At 51.2% G+C, this 23,450-nt stretch overlaps 1 protein-coding gene across 7 annotated transcripts in view; it reads left to right on the top strand.

Annotated features, from left to right (window-relative positions):
* The first annotated feature begins 4,245 nt into the window (after positions 1 to 4,245).
* Zdhhc18 (zinc finger DHHC-type palmitoyltransferase 18) overlaps positions 4,246 to 23,450 on the top strand; it is a 31,302-nt gene continuing 12,097 nt past the window's right edge. For 5 of the 7 annotated variants that reach the window (XM_052177650.1, XM_052177644.1, XM_052177646.1 and 2 more), the window contains exons 1-3: positions 4,247 to 4,690; positions 11,032 to 11,192; positions 22,290 to 22,439. In XM_052177650.1, the coding sequence (XP_052033610.1) occupies positions 4,359 to 4,690; positions 11,032 to 11,192; positions 22,290 to 22,439 (643 nt within the window). In that variant the 5' untranslated portion in view covers positions 4,247 to 4,358. Of the gene's footprint in view, positions 4,691 to 11,031; positions 11,193 to 22,289; positions 22,440 to 23,450 lie in introns of all 7 variants that reach the window. The other 2 variants (XM_052177643.1, XM_052177649.1) reach the window with 2 other exon arrangements.

Below are 23,450 nucleotides of genomic sequence, written 5' to 3'. Positions count from 1 at the left end.
TGGGTCTTCTTATCTAGCCCTGTTTGCCCTGACCTGGGACATGCTATGTAGACCAGGCTGGCCTCAGACTCACAGAGATCTGTCTGCCCTTGCCTCCTGGGGCTGGGATGACCACGTGATCTCCATGTCATGATCCCCATGTCTGAGTAATGATTCTGTTTGCAGACAAGGTTTCATGTAGCCTGTGCCTCCAATAAGCCTGTGTGTAGACTGAACTTCCAGTCACCTCCACTCCTCAAGTGCCGAATTAGAAAAGCGTAGCACCACCGGGCGGTGGTGGCACACACCTGTAATCCCAGCACTCTGGGAGGCAGAGGCAGGTGGATCTCCGAGTTTGAGGCCAGCCTGGTCTACAGAGTGAGTTCCAGGACAGCCAGGGCTACACGGAGAAACCCTGTCTCGAAAAAAAACAAAAACCAAAACCCAAAAATAAAAACAAACAAACAAACAAACAAAAAAGTTGATCACATACCTCTAACATCACAGGATATCTATTATCATTCTAAAACATCACAGTGCGGAAATGCTGGACCAAAGCAAGACCAAAAACCAACTGGGAAAGCTTCAAACTCTGCATTTCCATGTCTGATGTCCAACTCCTGTCAGCTTTGATGACTGTGACACACTTCTTTCTCTTGGGCTGGTACCACTCCCTGTTAGCAGCCTTCCTCTGCAGGTATCCCACTGCTCTGACATCTCGAAAATCTTAGGGTCTCCAAAGCAACTTCAACTTTATAGCTTCTTGTTCCGATGTCTGGGATCCACACATGATCTTCTGGGCTCCTCTGAAGGGCTTGGGTCACATCTCCAGCTCTACCCTCTGTAGCGCTCTAGGCTCTGGTTGACTCTAGTCCACTGCTCCTGCTGCTGCTGGTGGTCATCCCATGGTACTGGCTTCTCCAATACACTGAGGTCTTCTGCTGCAACTAGGCTTCACCAATAACCTCTCATAGGCTCTCTTCATAGTGCCAAGCCCCAGCTTCTTTTTACGACCCCTTCAGTCCATCAACTGCAACTGAGTCTGCACCTTCACCAATGGCCTTCCCTGGCCTCTCATGGTCCTGAGTCTCAGCTGCTCTCCATGACCCCTTCAGGCCTTCAAAACAAGTACCACCTGGGTAACTCTTACACATTACCAAGTCTAGCCACAGCACAAGGTACAACCTTGGCTATCTCTGGAACACAGCTTCTTTGTGATCTCAGAAAACATTTCCCAGAAGATTTCACTTCAGTGATGCTGGTCTCTTCTTACTCACCACTAATTTATCTCCAGCTAACCAGCATCAATCGTCCCGTAGTTCCTTCTCCTCTTGATTATAAAGTATAAAGCCAGAGCCACATGGCCGAAGCTGCTGAGTTCTGCTGCTTGCTGGAGCTGGAACACGGCCCCCTCGTTCTATTTCATTATCACCAGCTTTCTGTTTTCTAACCTCCATGCTGCCTGAGCTTGGCTGTCCTGGAACTTGCTCAACAGATTGGTCTTGAACTCAGTGATCCACATGGCTCTGTCTCCTGAATGCTGGGGTTAAAGGTGTGTATCACCACGCCTGGAACTAAGCTTTTCATGGCTACTGGTCCTTAAGATCTGGATCAAAAGCCTGTGTCTTCCAGCCTCAAGATCTGTGTCAGAGTTATGACACATCATAACTCTCCATTTCTGGATTGTAATTCATTTCAGACAAAGTCAAGTTGACAACTGGGAATAGCCGTCACAATCCATTCCTTGTCAACTTGACACAAATCATATTTCATGTCCAAAGGATAACAATAACTGGGTAATAACACCTTAATATAACCGTCCCTTGTTCAACTGTAGACGCATAAACAGTAAGTTTAGCTGGGTGGGACCTTGTCCCCAAATATCACCACTCCCTGGTGGTGATAATATGTTTATCTCCTTGAACACAGATTCAGCTGAATTTCACTCCCTGGAACCATACATTTTGTATTTTTTTCTTTTTAAGCTTGCTCCTTTTCATCAAAACACTCATCATAAAGAGTAAATGTCGGCTGGAGAGATGGCTCAGTGGGTAAGGGCACGGACTGCTGTCCCAGAGGTCCTGAGTTCAATTCCCAGCAACCACATGATGGTTCACAACCATCTGTAATGGGATCTGATGCCCTCTTCTGGTGCATCTGAAGACAGTTACAGTGTACTCATACACATAAAAATAAATAAATCTTAAAAAAAAAGAGTAAACATTAGTAACCACACAACAAAATTTATACCAGACTCTTGAAACTTCCTTTGCTAATGCAATTAATCTAAATGTCTTCATTTTAGTCTCTGGCTGACTCTTCAGACAAGGGCAAAAAGCAGCCACATCCTTCACCAAAATATCAGTCAGACCATGTATTAACACTCTTGTCCTCTGAAACCTCTTGAGTCAGATTTCCGCAGTTTAAATTGCTCTCAGCAACAAAGTCTTCTGTATTCCTATGAGGATGGCCCATTAAATCCCGCATAAAGCATTCCACTGCTTTCCAAAGTCCCAAGGTCTACATTCCTCCAATTGAAAGCACGGTCAGGCCTGTCACAGCAACACCCCACTCCTGGTACCACTTCTGTCTTAGGGTTTCCATTGCTGTGAAGAGACACCATGACCAAGGCAACTCTTTTTTATTTTTATTTTATGTATATGAGTTCACTGTAGCTGTCTTCAGACACACCAGAAGAGGGCATTGGATCTCTCTCTCTCTCTCTTTTGTTGTTGTTGTTGTTTTTTGGATTTGGTTTTTTCGAGACTGGGTTTCTCTGTATAGCCCTGGCTGTCCTGGAACTCACTCTGTAGACCAGGCTGGCCTTGAACTCAGAAATCCGCCTGCCTCTGCCTCCCAGAGTGCTGGGGTTAAAGGCGTGCGCCACCACCTCCCGGCTCTCTCTCTCTCTTTTAAAGATTTATTTATTTATTTCATGTATGTGAGTATACTGCCACTGTCTTAAGCTGCACCAAAAGAGGGCATAGACCAGGCTGGCCTCGAACTCAGAAATCTGTCTGCCTTTGCCTCCCAAATGCTGGGATTAAAGGCATGTGCCACCACCACACGGCAAGGCAAATCTTACAAAGAAAAACCTTTAATTGTGCCCTCATTCCCTAGGCCAAGCATATTCAAACCACCACAGTGGTTAAGAGTACTTGCTGATCAATCATGGGCTTCCCAGTTTGGATCCCAGGATCTCAGCACCCACCTAACAATTTAGGTTTCCTACACATGCCCGTGATCGGCTCTGAGCGATGATCTGATACCTTCTTCAGGCCTCCGTGCACGTAGGCCTACCCTCTGTCTCCCCACGTGCACAGTCACACAGACACAAAGGAGCTGTCTTAGGGCAGGCAGAGCCTGATAGAGAGAGGGGTTGCCCAGCTTGTGAGGCCCTGGGTTGGATACTCAAGTGTCCCCAAACCAAAGCAATCTCTGTTTTAGCAAATGGAAGCTAAACTCTCCTCGTCAGGTTCATGGAGTACACAAGTCCTTCAGAGAAACCTCCCTGGTGAGTCCCGGTGATGAGCTCTAGTAACTTTGGGTGGAGTTTCAGCAAAACTCCCAGGCCTCCAGACATATCACAAGAAATAAGTTCCACCACCAACCTGAATGGTTTGCAAGGAGGCTGGTCCCCGTTTGACTGTCCAGATGACAACTAAGACTGCCTGATCTAGCCCTACGAACGAGCTTTGGGGGGGGGGAGGATACATGTAAAAACAATTTACTAAAATATTTGTAGATTTCCCACGTGAGTCCTAGGAAATAAAGTGTGTGTGTGCAGCTGAGACAGGGGCTCACTTGTAGCCCAAGTTGGGTGCAAATTCACCTTGTACCTCAACCTGCCCTTGAACCCTAACTGTCTCAAGTCACCAGGAGTCATAGGCCACCCCAGTAGGTTAGGTATGTTGTGAATACACCCACTTGAAAAAATCTTGGGGTCATTAGGCATGATCTCCATTTAGGGGTTTTCTAGAGCCCAGGGTTGGATTTAGGACAGCAGGGAGGGAAAGACTAAAGAATATTTCACTTATACCCCCTTAGACACCCGGAACTCTCAGAGCACCCTTACCAGCTTGCCCTCAGAATTGGGCGAGCCTGGAGCACCTGAGCTGTCCCTTGAATCTCTGGCAAACTCCTAAGGCAGGGTCTGGGTGCACGGGCGGCGGAGGGAGCGCTGGAGGCCGCATCTGCAGACCCAGGGCCGGGCGCGGGAGGCGCTGCGGAGCGAGCCGGGGGGCGGGGCGGCAGCGGAGGGGCCAACCCGAGCGAGCCCGCCCGCCCGCCCGCCAGCGCCGCGCGCGCCGCCGCTACCTCCGCTGCTCGGCCCGGTCCCGGAGCGGCCGGGCGCAGAGCCGAGGCCCGCGGCCGGCTGCATGAAGGACTGCGAGTACCAGCAGATAAGCCCCGGGGCCGCCCCGCCGCCCGCCTCCCCCGGGGCGCGTCACCCCGGCCCCACCGCGCCCCCTGCTCCAAGCCCCGGGCCCGCGCCTGGCGCGCCGCGCTGGAGCGGCAGCGCCGGCAGCGGCAGTGGCAGCGGCAGCGGCAGCGGGAGCCTGGGCCGCCGGCCCCGGCGTAAGTGGGAGGTGTTCCCGGGCCGCAACCGCTTCTACTGCGGAGGCCGGCTCATGCTGGCCGGCCACGGCGGCGTCTTCGCGCTCACGCTGCTGCTCATCCTCAGCACCACCATCCTCTTCTTCGTCTTCGAGTGAGTTCGCGCATCCCCACCCCCGCCCCCAACCCCAACCCCGGCCGCCGCTCCTTCCCCGCCCGCATCCGTGTGCCCTCGGGCCTCCGCCCGTCCCGGATCTCCGGAAAACCCCTTCTCGCCACCCGGACCTTGGGTGCCCCGCCCCGGTCACCCTCCGGTCCGCCTGCGGTCCTATCACTCACTGGCTGGTCCTTGCCTACCCCAGGCTCTTTCTGATCCATTTAGGCGCCTTTCGGTCCTGTCCTCAGACAAGTTTTTGTGTCCTTTGGCTGTGGACACCCTACCATGAATTTCCTAGGCGTCCTCTCAAGTCCCTTCAAGGTTCTTCAGGGTCCTGGCTCCCACACCCGCGTTCCCTCAGTCATGGTCACCCTAGGCCCCAAGGCAAACCCTAAAGCACGTCTGGGCCTCTCGGACAGGCCCCTCTCTCTCCAGCACTTTCCTTAGTTTCGCCAAAGCTTCTTCCCGACCCTCCCTTAGCTCCTTGGTCCTCTAGGTGTCTCCCACCCTGACTTGTCTCTTTCCCCTTTGGAGCATGCCTCGGTGGCGGTCCACCGTCAGGACAGCGACATCATGATCGGTTTCAGAAAAGAGACCTGAGTGCTTTTACACGACCGTGTCTTATTTGCCCCATGGGTTTTTGACCTTTTCCCAGTGACCTAGGGATGGCCTCCACTGTAGCTTCATTTTAGGACTGAAGGATGGAGGAGTGGCCGCTCCTGCATCCAAAGTTTCCACCCACCCTCCACCTCTAGCTGGACTCACCTGCCCTGTGACTCCTTGCAGGTACAAACTCCCCCACAGGGCACACCGGGTGAGCCCCACCTTCCCCTCCTACTTCTCTCTATTCTTTGGGCTTGGTTTCTTTTATTATTCAGTATGGTTATGAACTCCTTCTCTTGCTCCAATCCCAGCTCCACCTCCCACTAATTGTGTGGCCTGGGGGCAGTCATTTTACCTCTCCAAACCTTACTGTCCTCTTCTGTAGAATGGGGACTTTAATGGTACCCACTTCCAGCAGGGTTCTGTTGAGATTGGTATTCTGTCATGCTTACAAGCCTTTAGCTTTTTTTTCTTCAGATATATTCATCATTTATTTATTTATTCTTTTGTATCCAAACTTCTAGCACTTGATGTTGGCAGCTATTACTACCAAAAATCACTTTCCCGTGTGTGTGTGTGTGTGTGTGTGTGTGTGTGTGTGTGTGTGTGTGTGTGTGTAGGGGACATGTCATGATGAGGCTGTCCCAGCTGGGTGGTGGTGGCACACGCCTGTAATCCGAGCACTTGGGAGGCAGAGGCAGGCAGATTTCTGAGTTCGAGGCCAGCCTGGTCTACAGAGTGAGTTCCAGGACAGCCAGGACTACACAGAGAAACCCTTTCTTCAAACAAAACAAAACCAAACAACAACAACAAAAAAAAAAAAAAACCCGAGACTAACTTTCCAACCCAATTAACTGCAAGATGAAGACTTCCTTCCTTTCTTTTACAACGCTCCCCCCCCCCCCCTGAAAATGCTCTGCCCTTCCCCTGGGTCAGGAGTGGGAGAGTAGGTTCCAAGGTTCCGGGTGGTTTACACAGAGAATCATCGCTGAGATCCCAGCCTGAACCTCAGGCCAAGTTTCGTTTCCACCTCGCTATGACTGTGGCTTCTTGGGTGCTGTGGAAATGTTTTCTCCAGAGCCCTTAGGCCACACTCCGTGGTGCTCACACCCAGGCTTATGGCCTAGGAGTGCTCTGTGGTGCTTTAGGATTTCAGGGTGAGTATCTTCATAGCGGTACTGCATTGCCCGGAGCCAGGAAGGAGAATTCCTGCGCTTAGGGAAACAGACCAATCAATCACCTTGGCTTTTCTCTCCTCTTGTTACTTGGGTGGTGACTTTGGGGACGGGTTTGGTGACATCCTGTAGTCCTGCTGGGTGTTTTTGGGGTTGTTCCAAGGACTCGGAAGAGGAGCCAGTGAGGTGGACACACCTTTAGTGAGGACAAGGTTGGTGAGAGATGCTCACTCCTCGTTGCTCTGGGAAGGTCTTTGCTCTTGGGGGCGAGCTTTCCTGCTGCAGATCCTTTCGCTTCCCTGTTTGCTAGGAAGTTACGTCACAACCCACCAGGCTTCCCAGCTTCTACCCCACTTCCCATTCCACACAGCAGGCATCACCTCTTGACCTCAGACTTCAGGCCCCCGGTTCTCCCTCTGGGTTAGAGCCCCAGCTCTGATGATGGCTTCCTGAGGCGGCGGCACCCTCTTGTCCCCTTCCCCAGTCATCTTCTGCTGAGCTGTCCTCTCGCGCATTGGTCTGCTGGTTTTCTTCTACCTCAGGGCCTTTGTTTGGAGCACACTCTTGGTCCACTCATTTCAGTCTCTCCCTGTCTGCCTGCACTGTAGACACACACTTGCTTGGCCATCTCGTGCCTGTCTTTTCTTCGAGGACATAGGAAATCTCCACACTGCTGTGTATTTAGTACCCAGACCCAGTCCACGGATACGTGTGGTCAGTGCTCAACACAGCACGTGCACGGATCACTTGCTGGGAGTGTGGAGGTGCCAGCTTGTAATTATTACCCTGACTGGAAATCAGAGCCTGGGTCTTGGTGGTTCCCGAGGGCTGTACAAGTCCCAGGCTTCATTCCCAGGTCCCGGTTTGTGAGGGAACTAAATGAACTGTCCAGCAAAATAGCTAGGACCTGGCTTGGTCTGTTGGAGGGTTGGACCCGGAGAACTGTGTTGGGCAGAAGGTAGCCCACCAGGAGCCCCTGACTTCAGCAGGCTCTAGTCCTGAGGGAAGGCAGGCCTCTGCGGCCGGACTTCAGGAGCAGTATGCAGAAGGCCTGGTTTTGCTCCCTGCCTCTGTGGATCCCTGGCTGATAGATGCATCTCCCAAGCTGCAGCCCCCACTGTGTCGAATCCACTCTGGCTTCAGTGGGCTGGCCGCAGTCGGTGCCACAGACATCACAGAGACTGCTCCTGACCTGCATTGCCCACAGTGTTTAAACTTCCTAAATGTCTTCATCTGTGAAGTTTGGAGCCTGAGGTCAGAGGGTCACTGTGAAGATTTGAGAAATGCACGTAAGGTGCACAGCAGTGTAGCTAGCACATAGTAGCTCTCTTTGTGTCTGGCATTTGACAGGATCCCACCGTGTTAGTCCTAGCTGGCCTCAAACTCACAGAGATCCACTTGCCTGTGTTTCTGAGTGCTGGGCTTAAAAGTATGTGCCAGGGTGCCCAACAGAATTAATACTTTATTTATTTATTTATTATTTTTATTTTTTGTTTTTTTTTCGAGACAGGGTTTCTCTGTGTAGCCCTGGCTGTCCTGAAACTCACTCTGTAGACCAGGCTGGCCTCGAACTCAGAAATCCACCTGCCTCTGCCTCTCAAGTGCTGGGATTAAAGGTGTGCGCCACCACCGCCCAGCCGAATTAATACTTTAAATGTTTGAATTAATACATTATTGTTTGTAGCCCAGACTGGCCTGAAACCGTCAGTTTTCAAATGCCACGGTTATAGGTCTGTAGCATCATGCCTGGTTTATACGGCAGATATTGATTTGATAGTCATCATTATCATTATTGTTCTGATTATTACTTTGTGCTGCTGGGGATTGAGCTCAGGGCTTTGCACGTGGTAGGCAGCATTCTACCACCGAGCTGCATCCCCAGCCTGTAGTCTTATTCGTAACGACTTATTGACTGGGGCAGTATCTAGCACACAGTAAATCTTCAGAAGACAGCAGGAGGCGACTTAGTGGTAAAGTGCTTACCTACCGTGCACAAGGTTTGGTCTGTAATACTGAAAAAAAAAATGTGGAAGCTGCTTCCTCTCCGTGAGGGGAGCACTGCTCCTTTGATAGGTATTTCCTGGGCAAGGGATGTTGTCTGTCCCCACAGAGAAGCTCATTACTTAAAGACAAGCGACATATTCACAGACACGCAGGGTTTGGTTTGGTTTTGTTCTGTTGTGACAGGATCTTTCTCTATGGTCTTGGCCAGCCTGGAACTCGGTGTACAGGCCAAGTCAGCCTCGGACTCACAGGGATCTGCCTGCTTCTGTCTCCAGAGCACTGGGCCTAAAGGTGTGGGCTCCCACACCTAAATTCATTTATGTTTTTGTTACTTTGTCGGGTTTCCCCACCTGCCCACCCAGCTGAGGTCCAAACCCAGGGCCTTGTGCTTGTTAGGCAAGCGCTCTACCACTGGCGATAAATCTGCAGCACACGACACCCCGTGTGGCCGGTCTATGTTTACTGGGCTCTTCTTTTAAGTTTATAAGCCACTTGGTAGTGTGACTCTTGACATATGTATAGCCATTATTCCTGCTGTGGGTTTTTCTTTCTTTCTTTTTTTTTTTTTGTTTGTTTTTGGTTTTTTGGATTTGGTTTTTTGTTTTTTTTTTCCGAGACAGGGTTTCTCTGGGTAGCCCTGGCTGTCCTGGAACTCACTTTGTAGACCAGGCTGGCCTTGAACTCAGAAATCCGCCTGCCTCTGCCTCCCAGAGTGCTGGGATTACAGGTGTGCGCCACCACCGCCCGGCATTCCTGCTGTTTACTCAGAGTGTTGGCCAGGCACAAAAAGAGAACTCAGTAAATATTTGTGGTACAACTGAGTTGACTTATTGACTGACTGACTGACTGACTGACTGACTGACTGACTGACTGACTGTTTGACTGACTGACTGTTTGACTGACTGACTGACTGACTGACTGACTGACTGACTGGCTGACTGAATGACTGTTTGACTGACTGACTGTTTGACTGACTGACTGACTGACTGACTGTCTGACTGACTGACTGTCTGTCTGACTGACTGACTGACTGACTGAATGACTGTCTGACTGAATGACTGTTTGACTGACTGACTGTTTGACTGACTGACTGACTGACTGACTGACTGACTGACTGACTGTCTGACTGACTGACTGACTGACCTACCGAGAGTCAACATTGCTGGTTACTCAAGGGGCAGCCCCCTTAATTGGTAATGGCTTCCTGAAGTGCTTTGTCTGCTAACAGGATTCTGAGGCTGCCCTGCGTGCTGGGATCAGGTCTGGAGAGATGGCTCAGTGATTAAAAGTACTCGCTACTCTTTCAGAGGACCCAGGTTCAATTCCCAGCACCCATATGGTGACTCATAACCATCTCTAACTTCCATTCCAGGTGTCCCACATCTTCTGGCCTCTTTAGTCACCAGTTGTACACATGGTACATGGTCAGACGTGCAGGCAAAAACACCCATTCACAGAAATTATTAAAATAATAATAATCTTTTTAAAATGCTGAGTTCCAAGCTAGACATAGTGTTTTCTTTACATGATGTCCTAGCTCTTGGGGCTGAGGGAGGAAGATAGCTTGTGTCTAGGGGTTCAGAACCAGCGCAGGAAGCCCCTGTCTTTCTGTTTCCATCTGTGTCTGTCTGTCTGTCAGTCTGGTTTTTAACTACATTCCATTTATTTTGTATAAATAAATGTGTGTGTGCTTGTGTATGTGCCATGGTGCGAATATGTGGGTCAGAGGACACCTGTGGAGGGTCTTCCTTCTCATTCATCATGTGCGTTCCAAACCGAGGCCATGCTTTACATGCTGAGACAGCTCACTGGCCCGTTTTTTGTTTTTTTTTGTTTTTGTTTTTTTATTTATTTATTTATTTATTGGTTTTTTGGATTTGTTTTTTTTAAGACAGGGTTTCTCTGTGTAGCCCTGGCTGTCCTGGAACTCACTCTGTAGACCAGGCTGGCCTCGAACTCAGAAATCTGCCTGCCTCTGCCTCCCAGAATGCTGGGATTACAGGCGTGCGCCACCGCCGCCCGGCTTTTGTTTGTTTGTGTTTTGGCATTTTGGAGGATAGTGGTTAAAAGCACCCAACACTCTTTCAGAGGGCAGAGTTTCAGATAACCCGAGCTAGCCTTGAACTCACTACTGTAGCAAGGCTGACCCTGGACTGCTGACCCTCCTGCTTGCACCTTCTGAGTATGCGCACTGCCAGAAAAAGAAGGCTGGGTGTGGTGGGCCATGCACATTCAGGAGGTGGAGGCAGGAAAATCAAGAGTTCAAGGCCAGCCTGAGCTACTTAGAGGGTTTCAGGCCAGTTTGGGCTCTCTGGCAAGTTCTGGAGGCCGAATGGAGGAAGAGGGACTGCCTGCCAGGTGGAGTGAGGGAAGAGTATCTACAGATCGCAGCTGCCAATGGAGAGTCCAGGATTGGCTAGTAATGTCTGCCCTGGGCACTTGTGGGGAGTGGCTGCCCTCACCTCCACCGCACTTCAGGGAGAGGCACTTTTCTAGAATTACTGTCTGGGGCGGGGCCAGGGAGCCTGAGGTAACCGGAACTCTCTTCTATCCTAGCTGTCCCTACCTGGCCCGCACACTGACCCTGGCCATCCCCATCATCGCCGCCATCCTCCTCTTCTTCGTCATGAGCTGTCTCCTGCAGACCAGTTTCACTGACCCTGGCATCCTCCCCCGGGCCACCATCTGTGAGGCCGCTGCCCTGGAGAAGCAGATCGGTGAGGCTCTTCCTCCTGGCCCTCCTGTAGCGCCCTGCCGCCCGCCCGCCCGCCCGGCTTTCTCCTACACCCCTTAGCTGGGACTTAAGGATGTAGCAGTGAGCGAAGCAGGCTGGAGCTGACACTGAGAGGGCAGACAGATGGCCAGCAAGCGGGGAAACGAAGTAAGCCAGAAATGCAGGCTGCCGGCGGCGCGGAGCTGCTGCCCGCAATGCTTTAAGCCGCCTGTGTGCGTGACTACTTAATCTCCATAGGCCAAGAGTTAGTCAGTACTGTTACTCTGTTCCCATCCATTCATGAAATGAGACACAGAGAGGTTAAGCACATGGTTCAAGATCACACAGCTAAGGCCGGGCCGTGGTGGTGCACGGCTTTTATCCCAGCACTGAGGCGGCAGAGGCAGGTGGATCTCTTGTGAGTGTGAGGCCAGCCTGGTCTGCAAAGCAAGTTGCAGGACAGCCAGGGCTACATATTGAGACCCTGTCTCAGGAAAGCAAATGAATAAACACTGATGGCACAGAAAGTGTACAGGCCGTGTTTCAGACGGCAGCTGGCCCAAGCCCTGCTTTTAGACATTTATATATTGTTTCTTTTTTCCCTCCAGACTGAGTCTTGGGTAGTCTAGGCTAGCCTTGAACTCACTATGTAGCTGGAGATGCCTTCTTTTCTGCTCTGTCTGTCATCTCCTAAGTGTTGAGGTTATGGGCATCTCGGTAAATGTTTGTGTGCTTTTTTTTTTTAAGATTTATTAATTATTATATCTAAGTACACTGTAGCTGTCTACAGACACACCAGAAGAAGGCGTCAGATCCACTACAGATGGTTGTGAGCCACCATGCTGGTGCTGGGATTTGAACTCAGGACCTCTGGGAGCACAGTCAGTGCTTTTACTTGCTGAGCCACCACTCCAGCCCTTGTATACTCTATTCATTCAATCTTGAGACATTTATTGAACCCTACTGTGTACCAGATGCTGCTGACCAGGGAAATGAAAGAAAGCCACCGGAATCCCTGTCCCCCTGGAGGTCGAAGTGACAGTCCAGGGTATGAGGTAGGATGTTAGGGAAGAGACACAGGACCAGGGGAGGCCCAGGAAGGAGGTGGCCTCTGAGCAGAGGCCCAGGCCTGGGCAGAGGAGCCGGCGAGGGCCCAGCAGTGTCGGACGTGGCCTAGGAGGTCAGGACAAGCCCTGGATGCTGTGGTAAGAAGAAAAGTGTCCCTCCACAGAGGTAAAAGCGTAGAGGAGGGAAAGACTGGGTGCCTTCCTAGACTCTAGGCTGAGGAGAGAGCTGAGCCCCAGGCCAAGACCTTCATCTCCGCAGGCCCCACCCCAGCTCCTTCCTGCTGAGAAGTGACTCTCGGATGTTTGCACACCTCCAAGGTTTCCGGTCAGGTTGGCTCGTTGCCCTAAGAAGGCAGCATTCACACACAGGCGTTTAACCGCCTAGCTGGCCTGGTGAGATCTGGTGCCCCGCAGATGCCAGAGCCTAGCCATATCTATCCCCAGGAACCATCTTTACTGACTCCAGAGGGGCCAGGAGTGGGGTAGGGGAGTACCCCTCAGCTTTGCCTGTTCATACCCCTTCCTCTGCCCAGGATGGGGGCGGGGCAGCCACACACCCATGGCCTTCCTCTAGAAGCTGGCTTCCTTCCCCTTGCTCTGCAGACTGCCCCCCCGCCCCCCCCCCCCCACCATACACATCCTCCGAGTGTGCCGTGAGCCTCACAGCAGCCACTGAGTTCGCCTCCAGTCAGGCTGATCCTGAGACAGCTCAGACACAGGGGCCTGGCTACCTGGAATCCTCTGGCTCCTGAACTGCTTGGCTCAGAAGCAACAGCAGCCCCGTGTTTGCGGAGAGCTTGATTGCGTGTCAAGTACCGTCCACTGCCCTCCTTGCCGGTCTTCACATCTGCCCGTGTGCATGGGGGTGGGGTGGTGATCCCATTGGCCAGATGTGCCAATGTAGACGCCAAACAAGGGGACAAAGGGGAAGGGAGAGGAGGGGGCCCTCTTTCCACACTCCGGGCTTCGTGTGCAGGGACGGGACGGCAGAAGGATTCCTCCCTTGTATCCTTTACCAACGCTTTAGTGTCCTGTATCCTGGGCCAGACGTATGATGCAGACCCACATGCCTTCTTCCTTTTCTTTTCCTGGGCCTCATGCGGTCGTGATGAAATTATTCTTTGCTGGGGTGTACGGGCAAGGGCGATGAGGACCCAGGTGTCTGGGTCACCTTATCACTGGGTAGGAAGTTCAGTGGTGTTAGCTAAAGAAAGGGGTGGATGGAAGGATGAGAGGAATGGGGGGCTCCTGGAGGCCCCCCATGCTGCACTGGGGACGTGTGAGAGGGTCTGGTGTCTCCCAGGTACATGCAGTCTAGTGCTTGAAGAAGGCATTGGGTCCCCTGGAACTGGAGTGGTTATGAACTACTACGTGGGTACCGAACCTGAGTCCTCTCTGCAAGTCTACCAAATGCCCTTAACCTTTGAGCCATCTCTCCAGTCCCTCCCAGTATCTCCTGAGTGTTTTCCTTTAAATGGTTCCCCTTTTTATGAGACTGATCTACACAAGTTCTAGAGCACCATAGCAAGACCCTGTGTAGCCCCTCCCAAAAAACCAACAATCACTTTGAAGTATAGCCTGGTTGCTGACAAATCCCATAGGGGTCCCACATCATACCGCCTAATGGTTTGATGGTACCTTCTTAGTTTGTATAACTTTTATGTGGGGAAATCACCTTCAGACACAACGAGGCGATTCTTGAAATTCCCCTTACATGACATGGGACCGTGTATTTTAAAAGAGAAATTTATGTGAGCCAGGCTCACTTGCTCTGCCCCGAGGGTTACCATGTCAGAAAAAGCCAGGTTTCGGGGTTTCTGGCCATGTGGCTGTTGAGGCGGGTACACGGAGCTGTGTGAGGATCTCAGTATATGGAGACCTCCCTTTCGCTGGGGTGGAAGGCTGGAGAGAGAGTTGAAAGGGGAAGAACTTTCTCAGACCACGATTCACTGCAGGAAATGTCCTGTGGGGCAGAGCGTTTACAACACCAGCGGCAGGTGCCTCCCCCATTTTCTCCTGCTCCCGACACCCAAGGCACGTGGGACCTCAGCTCCTCTGGGCCTTTATGCCCTATCTACCCCCCCAAATCCCCCCCCCATCTAGGTGTTTCCCACCCCTGTTGAGCGGATGTCTGGTTCTATCTGGTACATCCCCACTTTCTGTTTTATTTTGGTTTGGATGTTCTGGGCTTGTGTGGCTCAGGCTCTGTAAAAATGCCCTTGAGCTGTTGCTCCTGAGGCCTTGGTCTCCCAAGTGTCCAGGTTATTATCCTGTGCACAACCACACCCAGTTCACATGGTACTGGGGATCAGACTTGGGCTTTGTGCCTTTGTGCGTGTTTAAGCAAACATGCTACCAACTGAGCTGTACCCCAGCCTGATTTTAAGTTTTGAGACTGAGACTCTTAGGGTAGCCAGCCTAGTCGTTCTACCTTCACCTCCCAGTTCCTAAGAGCCCAAGTTCGTGATGTCTTGCCTGGCTCTCTATGTCCTCCTCCTCCTCCTCCTCTTCCTTCTTCTTTAAAGATTAATTAACTTTAAGCTGTCTTCAGACACACCAGAAGAGGGCATTGGATCCCATTACAGATGGTTGTGAGCCACCATGTGGTTGCTAGGATTTGAACTCAGGACCTCTGGAAGAACAGTCAGTGCTCTTAACCGCTGAGCCCCCAGCCCTCGCATGTATTCTTGGTGGTGGCATTTGGGTTATTTTGTTTGTTTGTTTTCAGTTTTGCAAGACAGGGTTTCTCTGTGTAGCCCTGGCTGTCCTGGAACGTGCTCTGTAGACCAGGCTGGCCTCTAGCTCACAGATCAACATTCCTCTGCCTCCCGACGGCTAGGGTTTAAGGTGTGCACCATCACATCTGGCTCCTGTATTAAGAGCATAGACACCATCATCAGTAACCGAATAGCCATGGGCAAGGCTTTAATAAAAAACCTCTCATCTGCACGCAGTTTCACGTGTTGCCCATTTTAGAGGTGAGGAGGCGGAGGCTTCAGAAGGTTGATGAGCTTCAAAATGAAATCAGCCTGGTCCCAAGTCACGCCATGGTGTCAAGGGCGTTGATTCACGCTGCTTTCTGTGAGACCATACAGTTACAGCCTCTGTGTGAGTCTGCCCACAGGCAAAGGTCTTCCTGTGTCCCCAGGCCTTGCACTAACCCTGGCAGGTGCCAGGGGCTCCATCAACCTCTGGGAATGAACAGAGTGCTCATGTGGGGATTACAGTGAGCAGAAGTTGAAGGCGGGCTTATGGTTAACCTTTAGCTGTGCTAACAGTTGTGGAAACCAGTAGTAGATCACCGCCTAGCATGTGGTTCTGTCCCCAGCCCTGCAAAAGGAAAGGCCTCTTCAGTAACCCTGCCTAGTAGGGTGAAGTCCTGGCCCACACCAGTACTGGCCCCAGTAGCAGCCCCAGCCCTCAAGAAAGCCATTTTGTAACCGGGCAGTGGTGGCGCACACCTGTGATCCCAGCACTCTGGGAGGCAGAGGCAGGCGGATTTCTGAGTTCGAGGCCAGCCTGGTCTACAGAGTGAGTTCCAGGACAGCCAGGGCTACACAGAGAAACCCTGTCTCGAAAAAAACCAAATCCCCAAAAAACAAAAAAACAAAGCCATTTTGAAGGTGTGGAGGCCCCTGGCCCAAGCAGGCAGAGGGTGTGGGAGAGTCATTTGCCTCTCAGCCGCACACGCCTTGGGGAAGGCAGAGCCCCATTTAGTGAACTTCCTCTGTTCCTCTGAGCTTCCTGTCTGTCAGGCACCCCGGCCTGGGTGCTCACCACCTGTAGGCATCTCTTTTTCTACTGGGGGAAGAATGGGTCATAGTGGAAAGCTCAGGAACGTATCCTGGAGTCCTTCAGGCCCGAAGCGGTTCTTAGCAGTCACTCCTTCCTGCTTGTTTTCCCTCACAGGCCGAGGCCAGAGAATCCGAAGCCATCATGGGCATAGCAAGGCCTTGTCTCATAGGACCTGTACAACAATCGTGCTTTTCTTTATGTATAGGGATGCTTTGCCTGCATGGATGTTTGTGGACCGTGTGTATCTCCTGCCCATGGAGATCTGAAGAGGGCATTGACTGTCCTGGGCCCAGGGTTGTAGGAAGTCATGAGCCACCGTGGGTACTAGGAATTGAACTCAGGCCCCCAGACAAGCAGTCGCTGCTCTTAGCCACTGGGCTTCCTCTCCAGATGTTTTAAAATATATATTACTGGGATGTGCCAAGCAGACATAAGGAGTGAGCAGACATTTCTGGCTCCTGTCTATGAGTAGGCCTCTTATCTGCCACACCCGGCCTTGTGCAGTGCCTGTGTGTAGCGGAAGTGGTGAACAAGTGCATATGCCTTGGGTTCCCGTCGTCAGGATGACCTCGCCTGGCCTCAGTGGGCTCTGCATCATGTCTCCTCCCTGTTGAGCCTTAAAAGACTGAGCTTTGGGCCGGAGAGATGGCTCAGTAGTTAAGAGCACTGACTGCTCTTCCTAAGGTCCTGAGTTCAAATCCCAGAGGAACCTTGGTCTCTCCCACAAGGCAGGGATCCCTCACATGGTGACTCACAACCATCCCTAATGAGATCTGATGTCCTCTTCTGGTGAGTCTGAAGACAGCTGTAGTGTACTTATTTTTTTTTTTAAAGATTTATGTATTTATTATATGTAAGTACACTGTAGCTGTCATCAGACATACCAGAAGAGGGAGCCAGATCTCATTACAGATGGTTGTGAGCCACCATGTGGTTGCTGGGGATTGAACTCAGGACCTCTGGAAGAGCAGTCAGTAGTCTTAACTACTGAGCCATCTCTCCAGCCCAGTGTACTTATTTATAACAATAAAAAATAAATCTTTTTTTAAAAAAATCTTACAAAAAAAAAAAAAAAGCTGGGCGATGGTGGCACACGCCTTTAATCCCAGCACTTGGAAGGCAGAGGCAGGCAGATATCTGAGTTTGAGGCCAGCCTGGTTTACAGAGTGAGTTCCAGGACAGTCCGAACTACACAGAGAAACCCTGTTGGGGGGGGACTGAGCTTTTAGTCAGGAGTGGTCAACAAGCTGTCATTGATGGTAGCTGCCGGGAAGAGCAGGTGACAGGCAGCCTAGCTCAGGATTGCCCCTACAAGCCTACCCTGGCCAAACTGACCTCTGCCCTTTAAGCACCTGGGTGGCACCTGTGGGCCAGCTCTATTCCCTCTGATCTTGGCAGCTTCGCTTCCTCTGTGGCGGTTCTTGGGGAGGGGACTTCCCTACCAGAGACTGGAACAGGCTGCAGGGAGCTCCCTCCCTGCCTTGTGGGAAAGACCAAGGTTCCTCTGTGATCTCTGGGATCCAGAGAGATTTCCAGAAGGTTCGTTCTCTCAACACTAGAGAGGGTCTGTATCTGCCCTTCACTCCCAGATGGCTGATTCCAAAGGTTTCTTTGTAACTCAGTATGTGTCTGTGTGTTCCTATGGCAACAGTAACAGTGTTAGCTAATATTTATGAGGCTGGGCAGCCCTCAAGACATGGTAACTTTGTATCACCCTGGCTGGTCTCGAACTCCCAGACATCTGCCTGCTTCCGCTTCCCCTCTGCTTGAAGTAAAGGCATGGGCCACCACAGGCCAGCTTTTCTTTTTTTTTTTCTTCCGTTTTTTGTTTTTGTTTTTCCACACCAGACCTCACCTGACAGTGGTTTGCAGAGTCAAACAGGTCTCCGAATTCAAGGCCTGCCTCAAAACAATAGTGAAAAAAACCCCTTCTAGTTATGTGTAAAAGACCTGTATGAAGCAGATTTCACGTGTGCCTTGGACACCGCTGTCTAGACATGTCATTACATGTATGCAGATATTCCGAAATCTGAAAAATGCCCAAATTTAAAACTTTTCTGGTCCCCAGTAATTCAGGTAAGGGCTACCCAGCCTCCCCTGTGCTCTTGTTAAATGCTAGACATTGTGTTCAACCCACTTGGTAAATCCTTACCTAATTCTCCCAACAGCACTCTGGGATGGATTCCACTCTGGTTCATTATATCTATTTTATTTTATTGGTTTTTCAAGACAGGGTTTCTAGAGCTGTCCTGGAACTCACTCTGTAGATGAGGCTGTCCTCGAACTCACAGAAATCTGCCTACCTCTGCCTCCCAAGTGCTGGGATTAAAGGTGGGCACCGTGCTCCCCCTACCCTGGTCTATTCAGTTATTTTTAGCAAAGAACCTGAGTGATTTAATCGGCCTCATTCAGTAATCGCTTGGGCAGAGGTGCATACCCACATGTCCAACTGGCTCAGACGCCCCTGTCCAGACAGGGAGGCAGTGGTGGCAGGTAGCCAAGGCTGGGGCCGTGGGGGCCGTGGCAGGGGATTCGGGGTCTGGTATGGCGTAACACCAATAATTTGGGAAAAGCCAGGTGATCTATCTGCTGCAATGTTAGGCCCCTTTGGTCAGGACCAAGGTCAGTGGCTCCTGGGACTCCAGCCTCCCCAAGGCAGACAGGCTGGGACCACGTGACTTACTGAGGAAGAAACTGAGGTTCAGGTGAAAGGGCTTCCTGGGTAACAAGTAGAATCCCAAGAAATATTCAAACTCAGTGTTCTCTGAGCCTGCTCCTCAGCTGTCCTGGAAATGGCTGCCAGGGAGGTTCCTGTCCTCTTGGGGCTTTACAGCCTTGGGCCTTTCGTTCATCTGTTTGTCTGGGTGCGACAGCAGTTAAGGAATTTATCCAGAGCACCTGCTCTTAAGTGGAAGGGGCAGGACTTGAACCCCTAGCCTGCCTCAGACTTACAGCTTGCCTTCTTCCTCTGCTTGCTGCCTCATAGTTCTTAGCCGCAGGACCTCCCTTTTGTGTCACCTTGTCCCCCTGTCAGGAGATGTCATAGTCTAGTCAAGGGGAGGAGTCACCCACACACACTGCTCGTGTATGATCCTATCACAGCATCAAGCCGTGACAGCTGTGCTTGGTGTGGTTCGAGAAACAGGAGCCTGCAGAGCCCGAGAACAGCTGGAGGATGATAGGAGATGAGGGTGGGCCTTGTGAATCCTGGTGAAAGATGAAAACGGAAGGGGCGAGGGGTTCATTGGTGGGGAGTTCATGGGCGTGGAGTTCGTGGGTGAGGGACAGGAAGACCACAGCAGCGGCATCTTGTTAGGGAATGGATGAGGGAGAAAGGTTGGGTCCCAGGGTGCAAGGCTTCGAATACACCTACCTACCTGAGGGGTGTGTGTGTGTGTACACATGTACACCTGCACATATATGATCACAACACAGCGCTCTAATAAAGTCAGAGGAATGACTTGTGGAAATCTGTTCTTTGTATACGTTATGTGAGTCCTAGATACCAAACTCAGTCATCAGGTTTGGTGGTACAGACACCTTTACCCACTTTCCCAGCCCTTTTTATTTTGAGATTTTAATGTATATAGGTGTTTTGCCTGCATGTACACCATGCATGCGCATGCTCAGAAGCCAGAAGTGGTGTCAGGTCCTCTGGAACTGGACTTAGGGATAGCTTTAACCGCTGTATCGGTGCTGGGAGCTGAACTGAACGCTGGTCCTCTACAAGAGCAGCAAGTGCTTATAAGCATGGAACCGTCTCTCCAGCCTTGTTTATTTTTAGCATTTTTTAATTTATGAAGCAAGGATTTCTTTCGTAGCTCCGGCTGTCCTGGAACTCTGTAGGTCAGGCTGGCCTCGAACTCACAGAGATCTGCCTACCTCTGCCTCCTGAATGCTGGCATCAATGATATGCACCACTGCCCGGCTGTTTATTTATTTTTAAGAGTTTTATTTAGTCCATGTTAGCCTCGAATTTGCCGTGTAGCTTAGGATAGCCTTAAACTCATGATTGATTCTTCTGCTTCTGCCCCCCCCCCCCCAGCTACTTCGATTGCAGGCATGCCCAACCTGAACTTGGATACTCTTTAGTAGTAGGGAGAGATACTGGGGATTGAACCCAAGGAAAGTGCTTTACTTGAGCTACAACCCCCGCTATGACATGGGTTCAAATCCTGTTTTTGCTTTGTGCTGTGTGGCCCAGGGCAAGTCACTTAGCTTGTTGAGCTAAGTGACTCCCACAAATCCCAGCCTGCCTGTTCTTAATTTTCTGTTTTTGGTTGGCCTGCCTGCCTGCCTGCCTGCCTTCATTCATTCATTCATTCATTTATTTATTTATTTATTTATTTATATTTTTGTTCTTTGAGACAGGGTCTTTTTACACAGCCCTGACGGTTGTGGACCAGTCTGTCCTTGAACTCTCAGAGATCCCCTTGCCTCTGCCTCCCCAGTGCTTGGTTTAAAAGGGTGTGCCGCCACATCTGGCTACATACCGTTCTTATCTGAACACAGATCCATCACGGGTCAGTTTGCAGACTCTCATCTAATAGAACACGGAGAATTTGCAGATTTTGAGTAAATGTGTTATTTCTTCCATTAAAAAACTAGAAAGGAAAAGGTAGCTGTGACAGTTGGTTCTTTTGTTGCCTTTCTGTCTTGCATTGTAGTGAATAAACATGTCTTTTTCTAAAAAGAAAGAGGAGGAGGGAAAGAGACCCTGTAGTCCGGGCTGGCCTTGAACTCACAGTTGTGCTGCCTGCTTCACAGCATTCGGCATTACAAATGGGCATGTGCTACCGAGCCTAGCTCTGACTTGCTTTTTTGTTTTTATTACACTTTTATTCACTAGGATTTTATTTTTAATGATGTGTGACGGGAGGGAGGTGTGCATGTGACACCGGAAGTGGGTTAGACTGACGGGTGCTATAAGCCACCAGAGTGGCTGCCGGGAAGAGAGCTCAGATCTCCTGGAAGAGCAGGGCGCATGTTGGACTTCTGTCTTCCCTAGAACGCTGGCTTTGGGGAGAGGCCAGGCCAGTGGGTTGTAGATGCCAGAGGTCTTGTTGAACAAATCTTAGCAGTAAGAGTGGGAGATGGGGGCTGGAGAGATGGCCCAGTGGTTAAGAGCACTGCTCTTCTAGAGGTCCTGAGTTCAAATCCCAGCAACCACATGGTGGCTCACAACCATCTGTAATGGGATCCGGTGCCCTCTTCTGGTGTGTCTGAAGACAGCTACGGCGTACTTAGATATAAGTCAGCTTCATAGTGAGTTTAAAGCCAGCCTGGGGACACCATTCTGCCTGTTACTCTTATTTTACAAACTAGACAGCGAAGGCTCGAGTTCCGTTGAGTCGGCCTCCTCAGCCCCCATCCCCTGCCTTCTGCTACCTGTTCTAGAAAGGAAGTGCTCAGGTGCTTAGTTGCATTTTAAACATGTGAGACAGGAATCCATTTCCCTCACTGGTTGGTAAGCTCATAGGTGAGAGCACCCAGACACTAGTGACTGGACGTGAGCAGCTAAACTAGGCACAGTGTGAAGAACACAGTGGTAGGGGTGCGCTTGATGAATGGTGCTGGATGCACGTGAGCTCAGTCCATAGTAACAAACATAATAACGAACGTAACTCTGGAGGCAGAGGCAGGCAGGTGGCCACGAGTTCCAGGCCAGCCTGGCCTACAGAGTGAGTTCCAGGCCAGCCAGGGCTACAGACTGAGACCCTGTTTCTTTATTTGTTGTTTCTTTTTTTTTTTTTTAAAGATTCATTTATATGTAAGTACGCTATAGCTGTCTTCAGACACCCCAGAAGAGAGGGTCAGGCCTCATTAAGGATGGTTGTGAACCGCCATGTGGTTGCTGGGATTTGAACTCAGGACCTTTGGGAAAACAGTCAGTGCTCTTAATGGCTGAGCCATCTCTCCAGCCCCTGTTGTTTTTTTGTTTTTTGTTTTTGTTTTTTTTTTTTTTTAAAGATTAAGATGCATGTGACCTCCATAACCCTTCCCAGGAACTCTGTCCCTGGTGACCTTCTCAGGGTGATGGCCAGCAAGTGTGGTTGGCGCACAGCCTCATGCCCTCAGAGAGTGCGTTGTCCCTGCGTTGTCGCCCCCTCCCCCGTGTCCTCGGGCAGATTCTCCTTGTGTTGCCTTCCTGCCGCAGCCAGGCGCCTGTGGCGTCCAGCTATCTATAGAGGGCCCTGGGCCGTCTAGGGTACCCCCATTTTCTCTCTCCACACCCTCAGATAACACAGGCAGCTCCACTTACCGACCGCCCCCTCGGACACGGGAGGTGATGATCAACGGACAGATGGTGAAGCTCAAGTATTGCTTCACCTGTAAGATGTTTCGGCCTCCCCGGACCTCACACTGCAGTGTCTGCGACAACTGTGTAGGTGAGTGGGGGCCTCAGAGCCCTGAGAAACTGAGTCTTGGATAGCAGGAAGTCACGTGGGGGGCGAGGCAGGCAGCATCTGACATACGTAAGGGTTGTGTGGGAAGACTGTGGTATCTCTTGGCCCATGGCTGGCACATATCCTGTCCCACTGCTCCTGAGCATTGTGACAGAGACCTGGAGCCGTAACATGGAAGACAGGGTCATCTGACTGAGAAAGGAGGCAGGGAGGGTGGGAGGCTGGAGGAGCAACGCAGAGAGCACAGGCCAGAACTGAGAGCCCCCCCCCCTCGCTTGCTTTGCTCCCCTCACCCTGCTCCCCGGATGCTGTGCAGCTGGGTGAAGAGCCATGACCGTCCTCTGGAGGGTGTCAGAAAGGAGAGTCTGTATGACACCCAAGTAAGCTGAGCCATGGTGACAGTGCACAGTTCCCAGGGCAGTGACTTCATGGTGCTAGCTCAGCATGCCCTGAAGAGGAGAGCAGAGCAGGCACAGCAGGCGAGAAGTGGGTGACTCAGTGCCTGTTACTCATCTCTGCCAGTCTGCCCCACCCACTACCTCTCAGGCACCAGCCTTTGGCATAACGCCTGCAACGGGCTCATGACCCAGATTCCCACAGAGACTTTCCTTACCAGGGTGTGACTCCCACCCTCAGGGACTCAGCACTGGTGTGAGCTCAGTCCTTTGCCCTAGCCTCAGGTGGTAGCCCTGCTAGTTATGTAGCGGCCCAGCCCTCTCTGGACCCTAGGGCCAGAGCCGTTGGCACGTAGCCATTAAGGGGCCGTGGTCCGTGAGTCTGTGAAGCGGACACCGTTGGACTCCGGCAGGGGTCTGAGGCCAGTACATGGCTTCTTCAGGGACAGTGCTGTATAAAAGAACGAGAGAACAGGCCAGGAGACCTCTACCTAGTCCGAGGCCATAGGAGACTTCTTAAGGGAGTGGCTTTGTAGTTGACATCTGAAGGAGTTACTATGGAGCTAAAAGAACCCACAGGGAATGTGTCAAGCCTTGG

Source organism: Apodemus sylvaticus, chromosome 3 (genome assembly GCF_947179515.1).
Source record: "Apodemus sylvaticus chromosome 3, mApoSyl1.1, whole genome shotgun sequence".
Lineage (NCBI taxonomy): Eukaryota > Metazoa > Chordata > Mammalia > Rodentia > Muridae > Apodemus > Apodemus sylvaticus.
This window is presented reverse-complemented; position numbering and strand designations above follow the sequence as displayed.